Raw genomic sequence first — 27464 nt, forward strand, 5'->3', positions numbered from 1 at the left:
CAACAAAACCAGTTACTATTACATCAACATCAAAAGAAGTTGAAGAGAAGACTAAGTAGTTTCTTCCCTTCATTATCAGCAACTTCTGAACCTCACGTTATGGACCTGTCCACAATTTTAGCCTTATGTATCTTGAAAACAATTTAGATGAGCTTACTTGGTCATCTAATTCAATAAGTGGATGAATGTTTTCCAAATCGTGGCGCTCGCCTTGTTTATTTACACCTTTACCTATTCTAATCTTTTCCTGCATGCGTTTCCCTTTCACTATAATAGTTTTATGGGAAAAAGATTTCTCATGTTGCATGAGAAATCTCTTCTCTTACCACTCTCACTTCGATGTCCGTGCCAATTACTTTTTTATTTTTTATTTTTTCTTTAAGATGAGCTCCACCATTTTCTCTCCCTGTAGGAAAACTTACATTTGCAAGCCCTAATTTTATTTAGAGTAATTACTCAAAACTAGTTCACATTTTATAATTTGTTCCATCTAATTAGAGAAAGTGATAATTCCAAGTCAATTGATTAAGAACAGAACCTTAGTATTCTGGCTCACGAGTTTTCCCAAAACCGTATAAATACCTTTCAAAAGATAAAATAATTTGAACATATTAAATTTTATGTTAATATATAACAATGTTAATAAACTCGACTGGTCGAGATATTAGATTATTGGATATCTGATTCAACCGCTTAATAAGTATATGCAAATTTATCATTTATACTAAAAAATCTATAAATATATGTAAAAATGATATCAGTTTCAAATATTCTAATATGAAAAATAATAAATTGCACAACATTGTCCAACAAATAAATAAATACATAATACTCTGTAAATATTTAACATCATTTATCACAAATGAAATTCAGATGAAATCTTGACGATTCATTAATTTATCCTGTTAATTATAATTTCATCTTATTTTATAAGCTTCTTAAATTTAAAAAAAAAATGTCAGAAATAGTCTTATTAAATTTATAAACTTTTTATTGATTTTTTTTATCAAATATGTATAAACCAGCCATATCAATGGTTGAATTAAACAGGTTACCGATTTTTTTCAAAATCGGCCTGGTTTCACCGATTCGCATTGGTTCTAATGCTTGACCAATCCACTGTTTTACCCAAATCAACTATATACTAATTTACCAATTTTCAGGTTGATCTGGCCAGACCGAATTTTTGAACACTGGTATATACAAATTTTTCCCACCAAAGAAAGTTGACGGGTTCATGAACGTCCTTTTCGTTTTGGTCTGTATCTCCTACAAATATCACTTGCATGTGTTGATTAGCAAAACGAAATTAATTTCATTCAATTTAATAAAATTAAAACTTTGCTAAATTTATTTATATTTAAGTGAATTTTTATATATACACGTGCAAAAGATTTATGTAGCAAAATAAAATAAGAAAAAATCTAAAATCATTTTATTTCTAATTTTATTTCTTTATAAACAATGAAATAAATTTCCATTCTATATTTTTCTTAAGTTAAATATTCCATCCATAAATCAAATCAATTTCTAAACTTTTTTATAGGTTCTTAAATGATAAAATTAAAAAAATCATTTATTTATGGAAGAAGTGTTTGTCATTTTAAATAACACAAAGTTATATCATTTTAAATGAAATTAAGTTATTTTTGTGTATTTTTACATTCTCTTTTCTCCACTTTCTTTTTTTCTTAATTTTATAAAAAAGAAAAATTAACAAAACACACTCAAACAATTTAATTTTATTAAAAAATAACATAAAATTATGTCATTTAAAATAACAACTCGTTATGTACCAAAAAAGAAAAAATAACAAACGTTTTTTCCTTTATTTAAATACTTTTTCATATAAATATGCAAATGAAAGGTGGATCTCATTCTGAGTTTTAAGACTGCAACAGAAAAGACAGGGAAATTCTGGAAGACATGGCACTTGTAACAACAACCACTCCGACCATAAACGATGGGCCACTGTTCGCCGAGGTGAACATGGGTTCCGATTTCACCGCGCCCACGGTCCGAGCCACCGTTGTTCAAGCCTCCACCATCTTCTACGACACCCCCGCCACTTTAGGTCCTTTCCCACTTCAATCAAGTGTTTCTCTGTTCCAATCAAACTTTTAGTTGCTCTTTCAGTCTTTTACTCTGTTTCTTCCAATAATTGTTTTTTTTTTTTCTCAAAATATTTTCTACCCATGTCTTCTAATTTGTTACCTATTCCTTTTTGGTGTTAAATTTACTGTCTTTTTGTATTTTGGTGTCCGAAATACCATTTGGGGTGCTTCACATGGGTCCAAACGAAGATCTTTTTGCTTCAAATTAAGCTTATTTTGTTGAGTTCTTTTTATTGGTTTACGGGGTGATCGTCTTTGGGTTTGAGTTGAGCTAGGATGTTGTTTACTAAGTGAAATGAAATGATGAGAACGTTGGGTTCTTGGTGTTTGAATTGATTCCTGATTTGTGATGATTTTTGTGTGCAGATAAGGCAGAGAGATTGCTGGCTGAAGCGGCTAGCTATGGATCACAGCTGGTAGTGTTTCCAGAAGCATTTGTGGGTGGCTACCCGCGTGGTTCCGTTTTTGGTTGTGCTATTGGAATCAGAACAGCCAAGGGTAGAGAGGAGTTCCGCAAGTATCATTCTGCAGCCATTGATGTGCCTGGTAAAGAGCTAACAAAACCTTTTTATACCATAGAATATCACATATGTATCTACTTCCCTATGCGTGTGTTGAGCAAATCTATGATTTGCTATTTGCTACTGATGTTGAAGTTACTGATATATTATTTTATTGTATTTTTCAAATGGTTGTCAAAATAACATCATCCTATGGGTTTGACATTGATATTGCTGTGTCTGTGACTGGCACTGCGTTGCTGTATGTGCCGTGATCCCCTTGGTCTCTTGCATCTGTGGCGTACGCGTGTCAGCTGGGGATAGGATGGGAGAATGGGCCACAAACTTTACTTAAGATGTGCCGTGATCCCCTTGGTCTCTTGCATCTGTGGCGTACGCGTGTCAGCTGGGGATAGGATGGGAGAATGGGCCACAAACTTTACTTAAGATGCATAGTTTAAATTTAGTTTTTTTTTAACCTCAAACCCTTTATATTCTAAACTCCGAAGAGAATTAGTTTCATCCAAATGGATGGCGACACTTTTGGCAAATCAAAATAATAATAATTTTTTTTCGTGACAATGGGCCACCGTCCTTGGCCCAATTTAATATTTTGTCTATATTTTTTTTTGTATTTTTTTGTGTTATTTTTATAAGTATATATACAATTTTAATATAATTTTATATTAAAGGTAAGATTTTTCGTTCCTGTGTTACAATTTCAAGTTTTACGTGTCAAACTTTGTTGTCAAATGTTAGGTAGGATCTATGAGTTCGAGAATCTTGATTGTGTTCAAATGCTTTCTTAGTCTAATTGTTGAGCTACTATCAACTTGTTATTTTTTCTTTTAAACACAGAAAGTAATTATTCTGATGACATTACTTTTAATTCAATTCGAGAATCATGACTCTAAGGTTCAGTTTGTTATGGAAGTGGGAAAAAAAATTGTATCAATATTCAATATACTTTTGACGTGGATAGGTGCCCAACTTGGGCTAGTTCCCCTTCCTCCCTCACACAGGGTATCCTCATCTCATGATAATGATATGATACGCAACATTCACACGATGTGGGGCCCAATGACATTAACAATTGTGACACCAAATGCATGATATCCTTCGAAATATTCTAAATATGCATGGAGGAAGGACTTTTGTCCATACTCTCCCAGCTCTCTTGCAAATCCTCTAAGTTATTATCTTTGTTAGAGATATATAAAACCTTCAATGTGTTCTCACCCAACAGCTTAAGCTTTTGGGTTGAATTGGTTTGTACCAGAGTTTGATTGTCCCGGGTTCGATCCTCGCCGCCTCTCATTTTCTTGTAAGGGAGCGTAGGAGAGATATATAAAGTCTCACCCAACAGCTTAAGCTTCTGGGTTGAATTGGTTCTTCACAATCTTCTTCCTCTCACAAGAACCTAGCCCAACAGACACTTTCCTCTCTGCTCCACCGTGTGTCATGGTTAATGTAATATTAACCAATATATATATAGAGTATGAAAATTTTAGATAAATGAACGATCATCTAGCACTTGGAAATTCTAGATGTTGACATTTTCATAATATAGTTATTATAGGAACATAGCACCAGACAGACATAAGTTAAGTCTATAATCCTCAAACTTATAGTCAAAATAAGAAAATCATCCAAACCTTAACATATGATTTAATAGCTTGTATATGTTGGAACAAAAGAAGAAGAAGAAACGAAACAAAAGTATCTTAACAAATAGTAATGAGAGAATGCATTTCATTGTGTATTGAATGTACAAGTTACAAGTCATTAAATAGACTCAATAAGTCCTAAACTCTAGTAACCGAAAAACAGCCTAAGAGAACCTACGTAAAACAGCAAAGATAGCTAACGTATAACAGCAACGAAAGCTAAGGATAACAGTAAGCTAAGAACGTAGGAATAGGAAAGATATACAAAGATAACAATCTGAACAAACTGCCTAGATACAAAGAATAACAAATGATCTTCAGAATCTTCTAGTTCCAATACTCCCCCTCAAGTTGGTGCATGAAGACTTGAAATGCCCAACTTGGGAAGGAAAGTCATGAAGGAGGCGCGCCCTAGTGCCTTTGTAAAGATGTTTGCACGTTGCAAATGAGATCGAACATATGTAGTTCGAATAGTTTTGGCTAACAAACGTTCCTGTACAAAGTGGCAGTCGATTTCAATATGCTTGGTACGCTCATGGAAAACCGGGTTGGCTGCAATGTGCATGGCTGCTTGATTGTCACAACATAACTCCATTGGTTTGTCATGATTAATAGTAAGAGAGGCAAGAAAAGATTTTAACCAAACCAACTCTGCGGTTGCGCCAGCCATAGACTGATACTAGGCCTCGGTAGAGGAACGTGAAACTGTTAGTTGCTTCTTAGTTTTCCATGATATTGGTGAATCACCAAGCATTATAAAGAACCCCGAGAGTGAACGGCGAGTTAATGGACAGCTAGCCCAATCAGAATCGCAAAATGCATGAATCTTGAGATCACTTTTGGAAGAAAGAAGTATGCCTTGTCCATGATTCAATTTAATGTACCTCAATTCACGAACAGCAGCTTCATAGTGAGATTCCTTTGGAGCGTGCATAAATTGAGAAAGAGTATGCACCACATAACACAAGTCTGGACGAGTTATAGTCAAATACACAAGTTTACTAATAATGCGACGATATCTACCCGGATCAGAAAATTCAGGTCCATCATCTAAACCCAGACGATGATTTTGCTCAATCGGAAATTCTGCTGGTTTACAGTCTAAAAAGCTTGTTTCTCTGAGGATGTCTAATGCATATTTTCTTTGACACAAGAAAATCCCTTCATGACTACGAGCAATTTCTATACCCAAAAAATATTTCAAAACACCAAGGTCTTTAATTTTAAAACATTTTTTAAGATAAATTTTTACATCCTCACAAGCCTTCAAATCATTGCCTGCCAACACTAGATCATCAACATATATTAATAGAGCCAAAAACACGGTACCTTGTTGAAATGTGAAGAGGGTATGATCTGCTTGGGATTGAACAAAACCGTAAGCATGAAGAGACTTACTCAGCTTTTCAAACGAGTTTCTAGGTGACTGACGCAAACTATACAAGGAATTTTGTAAACGGCACACTTTTCTGCCTTGACCACGTTCAAAACCAGCTTGAATATGCATATAAACTTCCTCATGAAGTTCACCATTCAGGAATGCATTATGACATCCATCTGATGTAAATACCACCCTTTGGTGCGGCAACTGAGAAGAGAGTCCTAACATTCACCATTTTTGCCACAGGGGCGTAGGTCTCATGAAAGTCTTATCCTGGTATTTGATGATTTCCAGCAATAACTAACCTTGCTTTATATCTTTCAATGGTACCGTTCGAATGATACTTAATCTTGTAGACCCACTTGCAAGGAAGAGCATGCTTGCCGTCTGGTAAATCGGTAATCATCCATGTCTGATTAGCTTCTAGCGCACTTATTTCTTTAGCCATCGCATCATGCCATTCAGAATGTGTCATAGCTTCTTTGAAGGAACGTGGCTCATTTCCTGCATCTAAGGCTGCAACAAAAGCTCTATGCTTTGGAGTAAATTTATTAATATTCACATAGTTAGCAATAGGATACCGTTTACCTGAAGAGGAGGTAGAAGAGATTATGCTAGGATGATGTGTATGTGTGTCGGCCGAATTGCATTGGAAGTCACTTAAATATGCAGGAGGCTTTCTTTCTCTTGAAGGGCGAGACATTATATTAGCATGAAGAGCTGTTTGTTCCAGTGAAAAAGTAGACGGTGCTATAGTAGCATCTAGGAGGGGCTGATGCGTTGTTTGATGCTGCAAAGAATGAGATGGTGCATGCTGGTTCGCTGTGTGCTGCTGCAAGGAGTGATGCGGTGCATTCGCGGACGGTGCCAGTGCATTTTCGGACGGTGCATGCTGGTTCTCTGTTTGATGCTGCAAAGAGTGAGATGGTGCAATTTCGGAGATGCTCCCCTAGTCAACCAGCAGCATTTCATGTTGTATATCACTAGGAACTGAACAATCAGTTATGCGCTCTGAATTGCGAGCTGAAGTATCAGGTGCATAAATGACTGAGGGGTCTTCATCATATGTTGGAAGGCACGCAGGTAAAGATGGAACAGTAGGAGAAGGTGCATTTACAGCAAATGGAAAGATAGTTTCATGAAAACTTACATCACGAGATACAAAGAAATCCTCAGTATCGAGATCAAATACTCCCCACCTTTTCTGTCCTGAAGGATAACCCACAAATATACATCGTCTGGAACGCGGAATGAACTTATTTGTTGGTTTTGGATGTAGTACAGCATAACATAAAGAATCAAATACCTGCAAAAAGAGAGAACGTGAGACATTTAAAATATGTCGATGTTTCCTTTCAACACGGCCATTTTGTTGCAGTGTATGTACGCAGGACGTCTGATGAAGTATACCGTGAGCAACAAATAATTCATTCATCTTATGGGATTTAAATTCTGTGCCATTATCCGTACGTACAATTTTAACTGATGCACCATATTGATTATGTACCATGAGAATAAATTTTCGCATAAAATCGAAAGTTGCACCATTGTTTGCCATTAAACATACCCATATTGCACGGCTGAAGTCATCAACGATAGTTAGAATATAATAAGCACCAGAAGTAGAAGGAGTAAGATATGGACCCCATGTATCACAATGAATAAGCTCAAAAATATTATTGCTTTTTTGATCACTAACAGGAAAAATTGACCGAGTCTGTTTAGCACGGAAACAAACATCACATGCTGAATTATTAGCAAAACGAAAATTCCCAGAAAAAGGAAGCATAGAAATTATTTCGTGCGATGCATGGCCCAACCGATGATGCCAGAGTTCCCCCGTATCAGAAGACTTAGCAGCCAAAGCAGTGACTTGAGTAGGCCGAAACACATACACGCCATCTTTGTGATCACCCAATCCAATCTCCATCCTCAGCGTTCGGTCCTGCAAGATGCAACTATTATTAGTGAACATTACATTTATGCCAAGCTGTCGCACCAGTTGAGATACAGAAAGCAAATTGCACGTGAGTTGTGGTACAAATAACACATCAGACAAGGAAAAGGAGTTATTAAGCATAAGTGATCCTTGTTTAACAGCATAAGTCACAACTCCATTTGGTAATCCCACTGGCAGTGGTGCAATATCAACAATATTATCAAGAAAATGAAGAGAGCCTGTCATATGGCGCGAGGCGCCACTGTCTATAAGCCAAGTGCATAGAACGTGTTTACCATTTAATTTTGTTGTGGACGGTTGAGACTTATCAACAAAGGATAGCAATTGTGTCACAACCTCAGGTGTTAAGGTTGAAAAGGCGTTGGCATGGGCAGTGGTTTCCTTCACTTGAGCAGCATTAACTCCAGCAGGCTTAGAACGAAAACCTCCTTGAGCGTGTTGCGCTCGTAGTACCCGTGACCAAATGAGTTGTTTCTTTCACTGCCAAACCTGCCACGGCCTCGTCCTCTTCCATTCCCGCGTCCAGGATAGCCAAACGTCTGCCAGCAGCAGGATGCTTCATGGTTGTTGCGACCACAATGAATACAAGGGATGTGATCAAGGCTTTTGTCTGTTGGAGCAGAAACAGGTGTTGTTGTTTGTGCAGCGCAACTTATTGTATCAGAAGCAGAAGTTTGAGTGCGCACGATGGAGCGATTTGTCTCCTCTTGAGTTACCATGGCATAGACTTTATTCATCAACGGCAGAGGAGAATGGTTAAGAATTTGAGAGCGAAGATTACCATAGGCTTATTCATCGAGACCCATCAGGAACTTGTAGACACGATCATGCTCATTTTCTTCTTCTATCTCCTTCGCAAAAGTGCAATCCACCCCACATGCGCATGATTTATATGATTTGCTGCTTTCAATCTCAGCCCAAACAACTCTGAGTTGCATGTAGTAATCCGCAATGGTACCTCCCTGCTGCCGGATTTTAGCGAGAGTGGCTTTGATATGATATTGGCAAGAGAAATTTTGTACTGCATAACGTTCTTTCAGATCATCCCAGAGATCCTTTACCTCGTCAAAGCATTTTATGAACGGTTGTAACTTGGGATCAATGGTATTATGTATCCAACCATTGATCATTGAATTACACATTTCCCAAGCACGCCATTCATCAGTTTTTGCTTTGTCAGGTTTCTTGACGGAGCCATCAATGAGGCCCAGCTTGTTCTTCGAGCGCAGAGCATTACGCATCAGTTTAGCCCAGTTGTCATAATTTGCTTCACCACACAACATTACAGGAGTCAGAAGAATACCAAGATTGTCGGATCCAACCAGATAGAATGGCGACCCGGGATCAGAAGGCTTAGAGCCACTGCTGCCTTCGAAAGTTATGGCTGTTTTTTTACGTGGAAAGGATGAAGAAAAAAATAACTAAAGGCTGCGGAAGTATTTAGAATTGGATCGCTCTGATGCCATAACAAATAGTAATGAGAGAATGCATTTCATTGTGTATTGAATGTACAAGTTACAAGTCATTAAATAGACTCAATAAGTCCTAAACTCTAGTAACCGAAAAACAGCCTAAGAGAACCTACGTAAAACAGCAAAGATAGCTAACGTATAACAGCAACGAAAGCTAAGGATAACAGTAAGATAAGAACGTAGGAATAGGAGAGATATACAAAGATAACAATTTGAACAAACTGCCTAAATAGAAAGAATAACAAATGATCTTCAGAATCTTCTAGTTCCAATATATCTAGAGTTATTTTTACTTATACATTTAATTACTGAAAAAACTATCACTAAGGAATGTCAAAAATTAAGATTTTAAAGTTGAGAACTGGTCACCCATACCAGAACCTCTATATCAGTCCTTACAGCAAATCCATCTCCCATCTGGGGTTGAATATCTACCCTGACTTGCTACTCCAGATCAGTTTTATTAATAGAACTTATATAAGGATTTCTTGCCTTGATTTTTATATCCACACTAAACTGATCCTAAGAATCAATTTGGTGTAACCTTTAAATTGAAGGTGAAAAATCTGCGGTTGGGTTTTTCTTTTAAAAATTCCATCTCTGAAATTTTTCACTCTAGGCACACACTTTTTCCTCTAACATATCTTGAATTGATGTAGGTCCTGAAGTGGATAGATTGGCAGCAATGGCAGGGAAGTATAAAGTGCACCTAGTTATGGGTGTGATAGAGAGGGATGGCTACACTCTTTATTGTACCATACTATTCTTTGATTCTCAAGGTCATTACCTAGGAAAGCACAGGAAACTCATGCCAACAGCAATGGAGCGGGTTATCTGGGGATTTGGAGATGGATCAACCATTCCAGTGTTTGAAACTGCCATTGGAAAAATAGGTGGTGCCATTTGTTGGGAGAACAGGATGCCACTATTAAGGACAGCAATGTATGCTAAAGGTTAGAATTTATTATATTGGATTTTTATCTTCCAATTAAACGCTATGTTGTATGACCAACATTACTTAAGAGCAATCAAAAGTGTGCTTATGTGCTTGTACCGGAGCTGGTTGGTTTTTACCAGCGTTTTGTTATGTTTTTGCTAAATCTGTAGGGTTTGTTTAACAGGTGTGGAGATATATTGTGCACCTACAGCTGATGCCAGGGATGTGTGGCCAGCCTCAATGACCCACATTGCTCTTGAAGGTGGATGTTTTGTTTTATCAGCAAACCAGTTCTGTAGAAGGAAGGATTATCCACCCCCTCCAGAGTATGTTTTTTCAGGCACAGAAGAGGAGCCAACTCCAGATTCTATTGTATGTGCTGGCGGTAGTGTCATTATTTCACCATCAGGGGCTATTCTGGCTGGTCCAAATCATGAAGGGGAGGCACTGATCTCAGCAGACCTAGGTATTTCATGCTTGTCTAATATTTACACTTGTTGTGAGCTTCAACTTTAGCGGGGTCTTAGAATATTAGGATATAGGATTCTTAGTATGTCAGGAATTTTGTTAGGTTAGCAATCTTATTAGGTTGGCTGGAATTGAACTTGTAGTACTACCCTTTTTTTATTTTGGGTATGCAAACCTGGAGGTATCTCCACTCAACTTCCTCCAGTCACTTTGCTCTCGGAGTACGGCCCTAAGGCTAACTCTTCATTGAAGCAAAGAATGCATTGGACCACTGTCACCGGAGGAAGGGTGAGACTAATCCCCCTTCGAGGGGGAGGTGGTTTCCTTCTGGCCCCCAAAGAATTCCAAGGAATTGCTTTAGTTAAGTTTTAAACCCTTGACCAAAGCAATCCCTTGGACACTCACTTGCCAAGTGAGCTACCCTTGGGGGTTGTAGTACTACCTTTTCTTTCACTCTGATTCTTGTAAATTTTGTGCAGATCTTGGAGAAATAGCTAGAGCTAAGTTCGATTTTGATGTGGTTGGACACTATTCACGGCCTGAAGTACTCAGCTTGGTTGTCAGGGACCATCCAACAATCCCAGTTACTTTTACATCATCATCAACAAAAATTGAAGACAAGACCAAGTAGCTTCTTCCTTTTATGATCAGCAACTTCTGAACTTCTAATTCTGAACCTGTCCACATTTTTATCCTTTTCTGTCTTCGTTGTATATTAACATTTGTATCATCGATACAATTTAGATGAGCTTATTTGGGCTTTACCTAAATCAATAATTGGATGATTGAATGTTGTTAATGATCTTGAAACATTGTTTACAGTACTTAGCCATCAATTAGTTACATGCTCGGTATTTAGAATGTTTAGGAATTGGTCCCTTCTCTACTGATTTTCTAGCACTCGTGATACTGCCTTGATGAAGGCTTATTGATCATCAGATTGGATGTGACATCATTACGAATTGCTTTTGGAATCTTGAAATCTCAAAGCTCTCGTTTTGACCGTAGTTACCCATCTATCACATTACTTCAACCCATAAATTCTTCTGGATATCCCGTAAACAATAACGGTGCTTGAACACAAGCAGATTACTAAACAGATTCCTCTGTCTACGTTTGATTCTTTGGTCTATATAAGTTTATCTAAGTGAAGATGAATTCAACATGTATACTCATAAGAAAGTTGATTCTTTGGTCTATATAATTTTATCTGAGTGAAGATGAATTTGACATGTATACTCATAAGAAATCAGTAGTTCCATTAGTATAAACAATAGAAGGTGCCAGGAACAAGTTCACTAATCAATAGGCTACGTAATTTTATTTTATTTTAAGTATATTTTCTCTTTTAATATGGATATCTTAGAAAATACCTCCTTCCCCCAGATGAATATTTGGATACGTTCGTTACACCAGAAATTAAAGCCGTTATTGTCAAATTATATCAGATATGGCCCTACTCGATGGTTCATCCAAAGTTCCAAACGTTAGGCAAACATAAGAGTACATAATTCAAATATTTGAATCGTTGGAGTTGGAAGTATCCAATAATAATGTTATCTGTCAGCCTGTCACGGTCTGTACTGTTTCATTTACATCACAATTGTACATTTCGAATGAAATTGTGTCCCCAGGATAGCTTTTAGTAGTCAAGTCCTTGTTCTTACCCCGTTTGTTTCGAGGCCACACCATTATTTTCTCTTGGAACTATAATGAGATTCCATGTATGGCAATGACATTGCTAGCTTGTAATTTCCATCCCAGTGGCTTAAACAACTGGTTCAAATAAGAATGCCCTTGTTTTTTATTTCTTGTATTTCGACTGAATATATAGGAACAGTTACTCGCACATCAAATGCAAGTAAAGCTAGAAGTAGCTAGCACAAAAGCATTGTATGCCAATCTATTCAATATTTTACATGTTTCTTGCTATAGCCTTAACAGTTACCACACATAAGATTGATAAGCCTTGGAACATATTCAATTCAAGAAAACTCAAGGAAAGAAGACATTTACAGTTTGGAAAATAAATATTAGAAGCTATCTATGATAATAAGACACTAACTATCACTACCAAAACTCCTAACATCCGGATTTTCTTCCTGCAGCTTCTTGCTTCAAATTGTCACCCTCCAAGGCAAGACCATTTTCCCCAGCTTCTCCAACAGTATACTGCAAAGTTAATGGTTGACCATTTCTCTGAACAGGATTGGCACATGACATAGAGTCTTGGAGAACCATAATAGACCCATTGCTCTGACTTTCATCCTTATCATCTTGTATCCGAGCTTGTGGGAGAAATTCAATTGACCTTTCCGGATCAAAATTATCAGAATCTTCCTGAATATTTATACCAAAATCCCTCTTCCTACAACTGGTGGTTCCCTTGTTGAAGCAAATGCTTCCCCACTGAATTTTCTCAGAGAAAGATTTCCTCCCAATACTTTCTTTATCAATTGAAACTCTTTTTGAGTCATCTTGAGCAACATTTTCACGAGCATAACTCCACATGTAGCCTCTATTGTCATTATCCATGTTTAATTCAATGGAATGGAGATCACTATCATCTGAATCATCTCCTTCATGCTCTACAATATCTCCTACATCCAAATCATTCTCTTTCTCTGAATTTCGGAATCCCCGACAGATATTGTTGAAATAAGACTTATAATCCTTGATTTTTTCAAACTCTGGAGAAACATTCCCATTTTCTTCATCTTTAGTTCTCATAAAGCCCTCAAGCTCATTTCTCAGTTTTTCAAGGACAGCATTTTTCTCCTCAAACTGATATTTAGCCTCTGAAAGCTTCATCTGGACTCTCTCCTCACGCAAAACATCTGCTAACTGAAGCATTTCCCTCTCCTTTTCCACCTCTTCTCTAACTTTAGCTGACTCCCTTTTCAGTTCCTCTACCTGCGCTTTGTCTTCCCCAATACCTCTGGCTAGTTCATCACAAATTTGCTCCAGAATCTCTTTTGCACGTTTCTCCCTTTCAAGCTCTTTGGATGCTTTCAAATGGGAAGCTTTTTCATTAGCCATTTCTTTGGCAATCTTCTTATTCAACCATTCAGTTTGCCTTCTTAACTTCCTCTCCACCTCAAGCTCTTCTGCCACATTTTTTATGGCATCATGAATCTTTTCTCGTTCTCTTCTTTTCCAAGAAGCCTTTTCTTCTGCAAAACGCTTCATGACATACTCAATATCATTCTGTTCTGAATGCTGTTCTTGGATCAGTTGATCAATTTGGTGGCAGACCCTATCAAGCTCACTTCCCAGAGCCAAGACAAGGGGCATGCTTGATGACTGCTTTTCTCGAAGGCACATTTGATTTAACACCTTTAGAAGCTTCTTTGATGTAGATAGGCCACTCCTAGCTTCCTTCAGACGGTTCTTAATTCCAACCGTGCATTTCCCATAATTCTTCTCCTTTCTTAGCTGATTTTCTACCTCCTGCATTTCAAGTTTTCAACATAGTTCAGTTCCATCCTTCCCAACAACCAGGAAAAGAAAAATATCAAGATATCATACAGGTTCAGAGTGAGTCATAACAGTTTAACCATAAACTAAGTCTAGACTAATGAATTCTCAAGCGCTATAAGGTCATGGTTGTTACTTCAAACTAATGTTGATATTTTGAGACAGATTCCAACGAAACAATTTAAATTAGGGGTGTTCGAGGTCTGATCTGATTCAACCCCTTCGGTTTGATTATTTAATCATCTATTCGGTTTGGATTTTTTTCAAATCCGATCCAATTTTATTCAATTTGGATTAGATCGGTTTTCGATTTTTTGAAAAGCCTAAAATTTCAGCCATACAAATCACTAACTATATCAAAATGAAACTATATAAAGTTACATACCACTGAAAAATTCAAGTCTTCAAACTAAAACAAGTCTTCAAACTCATAAAGAATTAAAATAAAGTAATATACAATAAAAAACCAAAATAAGATAATTTGCTATCAATAACTTCCAAAATTCCAAATGGGTTCTTCAGACAGGAGCTGCAATGCGGGTGGGTGTGAATTTAGAAATAGCCTATTCCAGGATTCGAAACTAAGAGAGTAACTAAGTACCCGTTACTCACTTAGCGAAAAAGGCATTAGTGGAATTTTAAAAATAATAGATACATGATACATTGAATCGATTTTTATTGGATCGGTTTTCAGCAACCAAACTGAAAACCGATTTAATTCAATTAAAGTAACCGTTTATTTTTTTTCGGTTTTTCGGTTCAGTCACTGCGATTTGGATCAGTTGATGAACGCCCCTTAAATAATTTCATAGTGAACTTCTCTCAAGTGTCATCATTGTAATCCATCTTCATTTTCATCCATTAAATAAAACCCCCAAGAAAAAATAAAAATAAAGGTTTTATAAATTTACTAAACACACTCTACCTCAATTAAACTGGCACTGTAGAAATCATCCGAATGAAGTTGATGAGATAACGCTGACACTCTTCTTTTGCAGCCATCACCTTCAAACACTTTCATTCTCTGTGCAATCAAATGTAAAGCATGACCGTTGAACCAAAACAAAGGGGGGGTGGGAAGTGATGATACGTTGATATGAATTTACCTCTGAAGTAGGACTATGCGATGGATCTGACATGTATGGTAGCAAAAAGTCCGATCTGGACAAGCTCACAGCTTTCTCTCTGCTTCTGAATTTTTCCTTAAAGTCCTTCTTGACCCTCGAAGGAGGCAAATCATTGATTTCCCAAAGTGTAGCAGCGAGTTTTCTAGCTGACACAGAATGTTCCTTTTCTCTGGAGGGTAACCCAGAACCAGAAGAATGCAAAGGTTTAGTGAATTGGGCATGGTGAAGTTGTTGAGTAGGCATAGAAGGAGACGTTGTTGTTGTCGTTGTTGTTCTAGTCTTCCACATAGGTACTGGGGTGCTGGAACCTCCTTTTTTCCCAACCAAAATAGCTCTCTTGAATCGGTATCTTCGGACCAAAGAAGAAGAAGAGGACGAGGAACAACCTCGTTTCCTGATCTTGTTGTGGTTCTCTTTGATAATACCTTCGTTAAGGTTGTTGTTCTGATGACACGAGGACATGGTGATGAAAAATTGCGTGCTGGAATTTGACGTACCCGAAAATCCCGGGTATGCGAGATTCACATGAGGATTCCAACACGAGATAAGGGCAGTGCTAGCTGCACAAAGTTCATGGGAACAAGGTCAGCATCATCATCATCATCTTGTTTCTTTTTTTTTCAATGTTTTTTTGGTTAAAATGGAAATGAAACTATTTAGCCTTGAATTTAGCAAAGTGGGTCACGAAAGATCTTCTTTCTTCTTCTAATACTACAGTACTGCTACTTCTACCACTTTTTCTCTCCCTCGGCTTATAATTTGAAGGTCTAAAGGGGTTTGAAGACTAGAGAAAGTGGGAACATGTCAAAAAATGGAAAGATACGTTTGAGTTTGAGTTGAGTTGTGTTTTGTTGTGTTGGCCTTGAGAAATCTTGTGAGAGGGAAAGAAAAAGTGAGAGGAAAAAAAAAAATTATTTTTTTGGTGTGGAGTGTGAGAAATCTTGTGAGGGGGAAGGATGCACACTGTTTATTGGTCATTTGATTGGTTGGAAAACCCCCCCTTTTGAAAAAGACGAGAAGAGACAACGTGGCTGACACGTGAGGGGCAGGTGCATTCAATCAATGTTCAAAGAAACGTCCATGCTAATTTAATGCATACGAGTAATTAAAATTGATATTGATGAGTTATTGACTTGATTCTCTGTATTGCATTGGTTCATTGCCACTCGAATATTAATCTATAATATTATATTGTACTTAGCCCTTGATCTCACCTGGAATGTTCCTCAAATCTGTCTTGAGCAGACTTTTCACGTCATCTATAACACCATTTTCTATTTGCCGTTAGTCCTTGGAGTTATAAACTTTATTCTAATTGAACCAATCCCAATAATATTTTTTTATATGATTCAAAGATTATTAATATGTAAGATAAAGATTGATTATTGTTATTTGTTATGTCATACCATCACACCATCTGGTGCATTGAATGCTAAATCATTAGGGGTCACTAGGGGGAATACATAGACCAATAAATTGTCTTCATAATTTGATGGATAGCATAACCAGGATAAAGAGATAACCTTAACATTAGAGTCAAATTAAAGTAGAGAAAACAAAGAAAGCAAGATGTGCTTCATGTAGAAAAAATAGATTGCACTCTCAGAGTTAGGCTAAAAAAAAATTAAATGTACGGAATAATAATTGAGGTGGCTGTGTAATCTAGTCCAGGAAGTGTTACTGCACCTTAAAACTCCCAATCAATCATATCAAGAAGTCACTTGCTTCCTTCACACACTCACAGGGAGAAGGGCACGCGGTGGGGCCCTAACAAACGGCTCAATGTGCTTTTTAGCAAATCTAATGGTCATAATAAGTTCATAACTCATAAAGAAAACACACAGTGCCTGTTGCATGGTGGCCCCTACCATGGTTATTTTGCCTATACTTATAATTCTTTGTTTTGGAATGGGAACATAGAATGTGGTTTCATTTGGACATTTGGCCATTGTGTCTGTAAGTATGCGGGAACTTGCACTTCAATTGCATTTTTTAATAAAAGTTTAGATCAGAGAAGGCATTTAAGTATCAGGCACATCACTTGTCTCACGGAAAATTTAAAGTGAAATTATATATCATTTTATAACAAAATGAAATATATAATAGGGCAAAAGAAGCGATGAGTATTGTGATAGATAGATAGAGAGAGAGAGAATTTGATTGATAGAGGGAGAAGAGAATTAAGAAATAATTGGGAGAAAAAAACTTTCTTATTGTTATTTATTCCATTCCGCCAACTAATTTTTTATAATAATTTTTCATAAAACAGTAACAATAATAAATAATAATAATCTTAATTGATATCAATCTAATTCTAATGAATTATAATATAATCATGATTATATCAATCACACTTAATTTATATCAATCTAATTATGTTATTAATACTCATCATAATTGTTTTAAGAAAATATTATTCTCATTTTATATTAGAGTAGTTATCTAATATTATAGAGAGAAGTTAGGTGAGGTCCACTGTTAAAAGATAAAAAAAAAAAAAAAATTTCGAAGTGGGAGAATATAAGATAATTACCTCATGTAAGATGAGAGTAGTATTTCTCAATTATGAAATATACTTATTACACATTTCCCAAAGGAAAAAAAAAGGCTAATAATCAAATCCAAATTAGAAGAGACTTAGGCAGAAAATTCGACCAGCTGAGCGATCCTGCAATTGCATTTTATACAAGCTTATCTTCGTCCATTGGAGTCTTCAGCTTTTATAGCTTACTTTACTGCCTATAGTGCTTTTTCTAAGATCCATAGTATCTCCTCAGATATACCCGCAAGGACATGCAGAACCGAAAGCTTTTTGAAGGGGAAGGAAAACAGGTCTATGAGTCTATCCTAATTGAGTCTTCACAGCCAATTTAATTAGTAGAGTGACTAGAGCATTGACATTGGTGCTTGGAGTTGGTCAGGCATTATTGCATGCTTTGGCAAAGATAAGAAACTGATAATAAGAGAAAAAAAAATATGGCAAGACGTACACTGAAATTATTCAAGTTCAAAGAAAATAAAATAGGACCATCATTTGTCTATCTTTCGTCATTCACGTGGTGAGGTTGTAGAGAAACTTCCTTATTTTAAACATTGCCGACAGTGCAAGCAATATGAAACCAGTGACAAAAAAATTCCAATATGAACTGGAAGGCGTTTGGTACGCGGAATTCTTCAGAATTCTCGAAAAATTAAATTTTTTTAAATTTTATATTTTTGAATATTATCATAAATTGAATGTAAAAATCATATTTTTAAAAATCGAGATTCTCGAATAAAAAGAATTTTCTCTTCTACCAAATAAACTTAAACATACAAATAATTAGTAGAATCAGTAAACCTAGGACGAAAATTTTATTCGATCAGATTGGTTTAGAGAAATTTAAAGAAATAAATAAATAACTCATCGGACACTGTTTTGATTTTTTTAAAAGTATTAAATAATTATTTTTAATATGATAGTATATTTAAATTTATTTTTAAGTATAATATTTAATATCATAAACTTAAAAACTTTATGTTTATTATTAAACTTAAATATATTATCATATTACTTAATTACGAATATATGTTAATTTATTATTACGTCGTCTATTAATTAATATTATATCACATTTAAACTAATAAATGGTACAGCAATACTTCCATTCCATCCCTTCAAGGCTAATTTTTTAAAAAATGAATGAAGACTTTTTTTTTTCTTGCTTGATAATTATAATAAAGATAGGTTCTTGATGTACCAAAAAAAAGAAAAAAAAAGATAGGTTCTTGAGATTGCAGGAGTAAAAAAGTTGGGGAATTGATGAGGGACAAGTACAATAATAATAATATACAACATTACGGAGCGATATTACACAGATTTTTCCTAGTCAGAAGGAAAAGGTGGCAAGAGTTATACATCGTACATTGCATGACAGAAAAATAATAATAACAAAGGAAAAAGCAAGAAAAGACCATAAGTTAGGAATTCAAAAGTAGTCCTCGGTCCTTCCCTTGAAGCCAATTTGCCCAAAAGTGAGGCATATGAACAGCCCCAGGTGCCACGTAATCATCCATAACCTGCTCATCAAGTTTGCCTCATATATTACGTCTTGCCAGAAAAAGTTTTGAAAATACATACATTATTAGATGTAATACCATAACTTTTATTTTGTATCGCCACTTAGTAGCAACGATGGTCCCATGGTCTAGTGGTCAGGACATTGGACTCTGAATCCAGTAACCCGAGTTCAAATCTCGGTGGGACCTTACAATTATTATTTTTATCTTACTTCAAATTCAATTATTAATTGCAGAAATACTTTTTCTATTGAGAGGCGACTTACTGTTTGGATAAAAAAATATTTTTTATATCTTACTAATTTTATAAGTGTTTTTTATAAAAGCTAAATTTATTTAGATTTCTAAAAAAAAATATTTGAGTTTTGAAAAAAATATTTAGCGACTTGCCAACTGTTTCTATAAAAAAAATATTTTTTATGTCTTGCTTATTTTATAAGTATTTTTTTATAAAAGCTAAATTTATTTAGATTTTTAAAAAAATATTTGAATTTTGAAAATATTTAATTCTTGATTTCTACTTCTTCTTTTTAGAAACTAAAATTTTTAGCTTTCAAAAGACTTTTTTTGTGGCTTATGATTTTTTTAAAAACAGATATCCAACCAAATTTTATAGTAAAAGTGCTTTTAAAAAAAAAAAAAAACAGTTTTTGGCTTAAACAAATTCCATCTAAACAATCCTCAGGGCAACTTCTCATTATATAAGCTTAAAAAAAAGAATGTTGAGAAATCGACTTGATTCGGCTCAAACCGATTTTTCCATGCAATTAAAAACAATTGTTGCTACATAATTAATATTTGAGCGGGGGAAAATGAAAATAATAATAATAAATTTATTACTATTATATAAATATAATTAAAAAAAAATTCTCATCATTCACGGTCCTCGCCTAACTTCTAGGTTTAAGATTGTAATTTTTAAAGTTTAAAACAGAAAAGAAAAAGCAAGCAGCAATACCCACAAATGAACTGATAACTAAAATTTGGCCTACTCAAAAATTGGGCTAAGAACGTTGGCCAAGCATTTGGACTCTGGGCCGGAGTCCACTTTTTCTCACCTATATGCTTTCAAATTAAGCCAAAAAAAAAAAAAAAAAAAAAAAATTACTTTTCGTCAAGAGTTTAATTAGTATATACTATTTGTATAAAAAAATGCATTAAAAACTCTTTTCTGCTGACACCTACTAATATTTTAACATATCACCATTTGTTATCAGCTCATTCTCTCAATAATTAATGGTAATACTTTTCTTATGTTGCATAAGAGAAGTATTATCTCCTACTCAAATAATAAATAAGAGAAAAAAAAAATTGAAGGTGAGAGAAAAAATCTTATAGGACCCATTTAAAAAATGTGAGTGTAGGAGATAATATTTCTCTTATGCAACATAAGAAAAATATTACCCATAATTAATATAACAAGTATGATAAATAATAACGGGTGTTGTTTTTCTCCTGTTGGAGAAACAACACTCTCTCTCTCTGTACACATAAGTTTTAATCTTGTTTTTTAATTATTCTTTTTGACTTATGGGACACACACAATTATGTCAAGAATGAAATTTTATTTTCCTGTAAAAGGAGAAACAAATACCCCAATAATAATATACCAAAATACTAATAGATCTTAGTGTTGGGCTTCCTCCTTCAATGCTAAGCTCAAGCCCATTGAGGGGTTTCCTAAAAATTCTAGATCTCACATCCTCTATATATTCATTAGTTGTAGGTGGAGGCTAGGTTAGAGAAAGAGAATTAAAGAAAAATATTTGAGAGATTTGTGAGCAAAACTTTAAGCTTTGTATTTGAGAGATCTCTAGAGAAAGTTTGAGTAAAACATCTCTAGGGTAGTTTGATTATCACCATTGTTGGAGAGGTTGAGTTAACCACCACATTGGTGTATTTTGATTCTTTGTATCCATTATTTTCATAGTGGACGTTTGATCTGGATTAGGTCCCGTGGATTTTTACTTATTCATTGGAGAAAGTTTTCCCACGTTAAAATCTGTTTGTGTTCTCCTTCTCTCTCTCTCTCTCTCTCCTATTTGTGTTTTTGATTTTCCGCTGCGCTGCCCGACCTGGTGAAGTTCAGGCCGAGATAATTGCCAAGATCCGAGATCCAGGATCTTGTTGATTGACTTCCGCGAAAAGGCTGCTTAGCCAAGTTTGAGGGAACCAAGTTCCCAACAGTGGTATCAAAGCCCGAGTTTCGACATGTTCTGAGGGAGACGAGATGGAGACCAATGGTATAACCCATGACGGAGATATGTTCAAGCTGACCGCAGACAATTTCACTTATTGGAGACCGATGATGTAAGATCATCTCTACGACAAAGATTTACATAAGCACACTATCTTTGATGAGAGACCGGCAAGCAAAACCGATAAGGAGTGGGAGATCCAGAGTCGTAAGGCGGTAGCTACGATCAGAAAATATATTGATAAAAGCCTCTTTGAGCACGTGTCCGACTTCACGAACTCGTACGAGTTGTGGACGAAGCTGGAGTCCATGATTCAGAAGAAGATTCTCAGGAACAAAGCACACCTGGTTCGCCGACTTGTGAAGCTGGAATACAAGGACGACATGAGCATGATTGAACACCTCAACACCTACAAAGGTATCGTGAATCAGCTGTCAAAGGCTGAGATGAAAATTGATGACGAGACGCAGGCTTTGCTGTTGTTGAGTTTGCTGCCAGAAAGCTGGGATACTCTGGTGGTGACCTTGAGTAATTCGACTCTAGATGGAAAATTGAATATGGATATCGTGACAGACATCCTCCTGAACAAAGAAGCCAGGAGAAGAGAACGAGGTGTTTCGAGAACGTCTGATGCCAACGTTGCAAGATTGTTGGTGTCGGTGAAGATGGATATCGTGACAGACAGCCTCCTGAGCGAAGAAGCCAGGAGAAGATAACGAGGTGTTTCGAGCACGTTTGAGGCCAACATTGCAAGATTGTTGGTGTTGGTGAATATGGGAAATCAAGTGACCAACAAGAATGTTGGTGTCGGAGATGTAACCCTGACCACAGATGTTGGATGCCGACTTGTGTTGAAAGATGTAAGGCATGTTCCTGACATGCGATGCCTGACATGCGATTGAATCTAATCTCAGTAGGCAAGCTTGATGATGTCAGGTTAGGGAGCTACTTCGGTAGTGTTAGATGGAAGCTGGCCAAGGGAAACTTGGTTGTTGCCCGAGGTAAGAAGGAAGGCTCTTTGTACGTGATACAAGGAAAGATCAATGGCGGAGAAGCCAATTATATCCGAGATGAACCTATCTTGGAGCTATGGCACAAGCGCCTCGGCCACATGAGCGAGAAAGGGCTCCAGATCCTGAACAAGAAAGGATTACTGACCGGGTTGAAAGGCCAAGCGTTGGAGAGTTGCACGCACTGCCTATCTGGAAAGCAGCACATGATTTCTTTTGTGAGACCGGATCAACCCAGACAACGCAGGTATATTCTTGACCTCGTCCATACAGATGTTTGCTCTATGTCAGAGAGATCTATTGGAGGAGTTCAGTATTTTGTTTCATTCATTGATGACCACTCCCGCAAAGTGTGGGTTTATTTGTTGAAGTCTAAAGACCAGGTACTCCAATCCTTTAACGAATTCCATGTTATGGTTAAAAGGGAGACTGGCAAGAAATTGAAGGTGGTCCGATCTGACAATGGTGGTGAGTATTGCGGCCCTTTTGATGCATACTGCAAAGCAGCCGGGATCCAACTTAAGAAGACGACTCCCAAGACTCCACAGTTGAATGGACTTGCTGAGAGGATGAACAAGACTATTGAAGAGAAGGTCCGAAGTATGCTATCCAATGCCAGATTGTCGAAATCATTCTGGGGAGAAGCCGTTAGAACTGTTGTTGACTTGATCAACCTCTCACCATCACGGCCACTTGAAGGAGAAATTCCAGAAGAAGTCTGGACAGGTCGGAAAGCGACCTATGATCAATTGAAGGTGTTTGGATGTCGAGATTTCGTGCATATCCCTAAAGATGAAAGGGAAAAACTTGACGCGAAGACAAAAGAATGCATCTATCTTGGTTCGCCGAGATGTGAGTTCGGGTTCCGACTTTGGGATCCAATCAATAAGAAGATAGTGAGAAGCCGAGATGTGATCTTTCATGAAGATGAGAACATTCATGACATCTCGAAACCCAAAGCCCGGGTTAATGTCAGACGTGAAGAACTCGTTCCTTCTGTCCGAGCTGAAGCAGGGGGAGAACATCAAGAAAATGAAGAAAATGATGACTAACAACAAGCTGATGATGAGGTCCGAGCTGATGATGAGATCCGAGATGAAAATGATGAACCAGGTTATAAAGATGAAGAACAGCCGAGATATCCAATTCGAGAAAGAAGACCTCTACAAGATACCCATCTGATGAATACACCGTTGTAGCTGAAGACGGTGAGCCTCAGAGTTATGATGAGGCTGTGACGAGCTCAGGGAAAGAAAAATGGGAAAAAGAAATGCAAGACAAGATGAAGTCTCTGCACGAGAATCAGACTTATGAGCTGACCGAGTTGCCTGAAGGAAGACGAGCTCTGAAAAATAAATGGGTCTACATGATCAAGAATGAAGAGAACGGGCAGAAGCCGAGATACAAAGCTCGGATTGTAATGAAAGACTTCAATCAGAAGAAAGGAGTAGACTTTGAGGAGATCTTTTCTCCTGTGGTGAAAATGACCTCGGCCCGAACCGTGTTAGCCATGGCGACTTCGATGGACCTCGAGGTAGAACAAATGGATGTGAAGACGGCATTTCTTCATGGTGACTTAAAAAAAGAGATATATATGGAGCAACCTGAGGGGTTCCAAGCTCCAGACCAAGAAGACTTAGTATGTCGGTTGAAGAAGAGCCTCTATGGCTTGAAGCAAGCACCTCGTCAGTGGTACAAGAAGTTTGAATCATTTATGATTGATCACAAGTTTGAGAAGACAGAAGCCGACCACTGCGTATTTGTGAAGAGGTATGAGGCCAGAGATTTTTTGATTTTGTTGTTATAAGTTGACGACATGCTTATTGCAGGGAAAGACAAATCGAGGATAGCCGCCCTGAAAAAGGCGTTGAGCTCGTCCTTCGCAATGAAGGACCTCGGCCTTGCAAAGCAGATTCTCGGAATCAAGATTATCCGAGATAGACAAAAGAAGCTATTGTGGCTAAGTTAAGAGAAGTATATTGAGAAGATTCTGAAGAGATTCAGCATGGACAAAGCCAAAATAGTGAGCACCCCTCTACCTGGACACACAAAGCTGAACCAGAAGCAATGTCTGAGATCTGATGAAGACAAAGACGAGATGCTGAAGATCCCGTACCAATCCGCTGTCGGAAGCTTGATGTACGCAATGGTTTGCACTAGACCCGACTTGGCGTATGCTGTTGGAATGGTAAGTCGTTATTTGTCAAACCCAGGCAAATAGCACTGGGTAGCAGTGAAGTGGACCTTCAAGTATCTCCGAGGTATGACCAACTTATGCCTCCGATTTGGAGAAGGCACAGCCGAGTTGCAAGGCTATTCAGATTCTGATTTAGGGGGAGATTCCGACTCGAGAAAATCGACGACGGGATACATTATGAGATTTGTCGGAGAAGCTGTCTCCTGTCAATCAAGACTTCAGAATGTGTTGCACTATCGACAACCGAGGCTGAGTACATTGCCGCGACTAAGGCAAGCAAAGAGATGTTGTGGATGAAGAAGTTCCTCATGGAACTCAGCCATGATCAAGACAAGTACGAGCTGAGTTGTGACAATCAAAGCGCAATTCATCTTGCGAAGAATTCGACTTATCACTCCCGCACTAAGCATATTGATGTGAGGTATCACTGGATCCAGGATGTGGTGGAAGGTGGAGAGCTCGAACTGATCAAAGTGCACACTGACCAAAATTGGTGCGACATGATGACAAAGCCGGTTCCAACAAGAAAATTCGAAGACTGCTGTGAAGGAGCCGGGTTGATGCTGAAGCCGACGCATTGAAGTCGGAGGGGGAAATTTGTTGGGCTTCCTCCTTCAATGCTAAGCCCAAGCCCATTGAGGGGTTTCCTAAAAACTCTAAACCTTAAACCTTATATCTCACCTCCTTTATATATTCATTAGTTGTGGGTGGAGGCTAGGTTAGAGAAAGAGAATTAGAGAAAAATATTTGAGAGATTTGTGAGCAAAACTTTAAGCTTTCTATTTGAGAGATTTGTGAGCAAAGCTTTAAGCTTTGTATTTGAGAGATCTCTAGAGAGAGTTTGAGTAAAACATCTCTAGGGTAGTTTGATTATCACCATTGTTTGAGAGGTTGAATTAACCACCACATTGGTGTATTTTGATTCTTTGTATCCATTATTTTCATAGTGGACGTTTGATCTGGACTAGGTCCCGTGAATTTTTACTTCTTCATTGGAGAAGGTTTTCCTACGTTAAAATTTGTTTGTGTTCTCCTTCTCTCTCTCCTGTTTGTGTTTTTGATTTTCCGCTGCGCTGCCCGACCTGGTGAAGTTCAGGCCGAAGTAATTGCCGAGATCCGAGATCCAGAATCTTGTTGATTGACTTCCGCAAAAAGACTGTTTAGCCAAGTTTGAGGGAACCAAGTTCCCAACACTTAGTATAGAATTTACAGTACATATTAATTAAATTCTTGACATAAAATAAAACCCAAGAGAGAGGCCCCGACTGTATTTCATCTACTATTTTTTTCTCAACCTTATCCTATATCTCAATGTTTAAGATATATACTGACAAATAGAAAATGTTTTGAGATTGGATCTACTCATCTACGTGAATCAAAATATGCAATACTCAACTAATAAGTTTTCTCTTCATGGACAAGGACAACCTCAGAAGATCCAACACATCAAACTGATTACTTCCTATCTATCATTTTTCTTCTAATTTCTCATTTTACTATTATTATTATGATTGGCATAAAGTAAAGAACCAATTGAACAAGAATAGACTAACCAAAACTGTGAAGAAAGAGCAGGAGGAGTGGGGAAGTGAGCAAGTTCGGCTCCAATACTATCAAAGAAGAGGCTGGTGAGACTTTTACCGTTGATAGCCGGTACGCTAGAAGGTGCTAACCAACCAATCAACCCAAACCCAATCACATTGAAATCTGTCCTCAGCCAATCCCTCTGGAAGCTTCATAGCACATCACAATTCACATATGTCACCCTTTTTTTCAAAAAAAAAATATATTTAATTTCAAACTCACACAAAAATAAATCTTGTAATAATAAAATTACCACGTAACCCTCCCACCATCTCCCAGTGCCATAGCTTGCCTCAAAGGATTCCTAGCAATCATTGGCGATTTCACAAACCCTGCAAAAAAAATTACAAAACATGTCACATAAGAATAAGATGCTCATCTTGATCCTAATCTACATGATATTTTAATGTAATAATACCTGAGGTGAGGCGTGATGAGGTAGATGAAAGCGATGCACCACCCAATCCTACGACGGTCGCAAAGGTTGTGGCCATTTTCGCTCTGCTCCCAGGAATGCAAGCCAAGTTGTTGTGATGGTTGTTTTTTTTGTTCCGATTCTTATTATTATTATTATTTTGTGGAAATGAAATCCTATGAATTAGATTTTGTTCGGATTGCGTTTGCGTGGATGTGGTCGCTATTCAATAACGTTGTGCCACATTGGAGCCTTTAAGATAAAGTGGGCCTACATTAACGCCCTATTCATCGATTGAGCAAGACGAAAAATTTCTGGTGCTGTGCACAATAAATTTGGTGTATCTTCCACTTATATTGTAATATGTGTTTTATTTTTATCAAATTAACAATAAATAATTTATTTTAAAATTAAAAAGAAAATAATTTAATATAAAGTAAGATACGTGTCACAAAATAAATAAAAGATGCACCAAATTTTCAGTACACATGCAATACCAAAAATATTCTCGAGCAAGACATCGTTGAGGCAATTGCAAATGACCTCAATTCTTTTCACCTTATAATAAAATCATAGAATTTTCAAAATAAAAAATCTAAGAGACGTTTTCAAATAAATTATATTAACTGAAAAATAGTATAATCTCACACATAAAGTATTTATTTATATTAAGAAATCTTTTATTTTTAAAGTAGGTTCTGGGCACGTCAACATGAAATACATAGTTGTTGTTATTGTATAACATGTTAACGTAATTTTATTCATATTTTCATGTAAATATTATAATTTTATGCATTAAATATCCCATTCATTACACAAATATTTTTAACATGGTTTTGAAATATTTGTATATCATGTACAAATCTTTAATTTTCTTTTAGAGTACATGTAGGATCGG

At 36.8% G+C, this 27464-nt stretch overlaps 3 protein-coding genes and 1 non-coding gene across 5 annotated transcripts; 2 read left to right on the forward strand and 2 right to left on the reverse strand.

Moving 5' to 3' along the window:
- The first annotated feature begins 1877 nt into the window (after nucleotides 1-1877).
- LOC133302244 (bifunctional nitrilase/nitrile hydratase NIT4A) lies at nucleotides 1878-11347 on the forward strand. Of its 2 annotated transcripts, none has more exons than XM_061501997.1 (5): nucleotides 1878-2074; nucleotides 2481-2612; nucleotides 9754-10047; nucleotides 10216-10497; nucleotides 10979-11347. In XM_061501997.1, exons 1-5 carry the CDS (start codon nucleotides 1927-1929, stop codon nucleotides 11128-11130), a joined length of 1008 nt encoding a protein of 335 aa, XP_061357981.1. In that variant the 5' UTR covers nucleotides 1878-1926; the 3' UTR covers nucleotides 11131-11347. The 2 variants fall into 2 exon arrangements, with proteins under 2 accessions (XP_061357981.1, XP_061357980.1); XM_061501996.1 differs by having other exon boundaries at nucleotides 2481-2660; nucleotides 10979-11344.
- A 1234-nt stretch (nucleotides 11348-12581) lies between these two features.
- LOC133302250 (uncharacterized protein At5g41620-like) lies at nucleotides 12582-15565 on the reverse strand. Its single transcript, XM_061502004.1, has 3 exons — nucleotides 15083-15565; nucleotides 14902-15000; nucleotides 12582-13949 (listed from the first exon to the last, which is right to left on the reverse strand). The coding sequence occupies exons 1-3, from the start codon at nucleotides 15563-15565 to the stop codon at nucleotides 12582-12584; spliced, it is 1950 nt and encodes a 649-aa protein (XP_061357988.1).
- A 3337-nt stretch (nucleotides 15566-18902) lies between these two features.
- On the reverse strand, nucleotides 18903-26726 carry LOC133302247 (photosystem I subunit O). The gene is made up of 4 exons (XM_061502001.1): nucleotides 26570-26726; nucleotides 26405-26483; nucleotides 26121-26300; nucleotides 18903-19162 (listed from the first exon to the last, which is right to left on the reverse strand). The coding sequence occupies exons 1-4, from the start codon at nucleotides 26643-26645 to the stop codon at nucleotides 19072-19074; spliced, it is 426 nt and encodes a 141-aa protein (XP_061357985.1). The 5' UTR covers nucleotides 26646-26726; the 3' UTR covers nucleotides 18903-19071.
- TRNAQ-CUG (transfer RNA glutamine (anticodon CUG)) lies at nucleotides 19280-19351 on the forward strand. Its single transcript has one exon. It is a non-coding gene; the product is annotated as a tRNA-Gln (tRNA).
- Nucleotides 26727-27464: the final 738 nt, after the last annotated feature.

The sequence above is a fragment of the Gastrolobium bilobum genome, unplaced genomic scaffold, assembly GCF_033153095.1.
Source record: "Gastrolobium bilobum isolate Gb01-03AN ecotype WA unplaced genomic scaffold, APGP_CSIRO_Gbil_v1 utg13284, whole genome shotgun sequence".
NCBI classification, from domain to species: Eukaryota; Viridiplantae; Streptophyta; class Magnoliopsida; order Fabales; family Fabaceae; genus Gastrolobium; species Gastrolobium bilobum.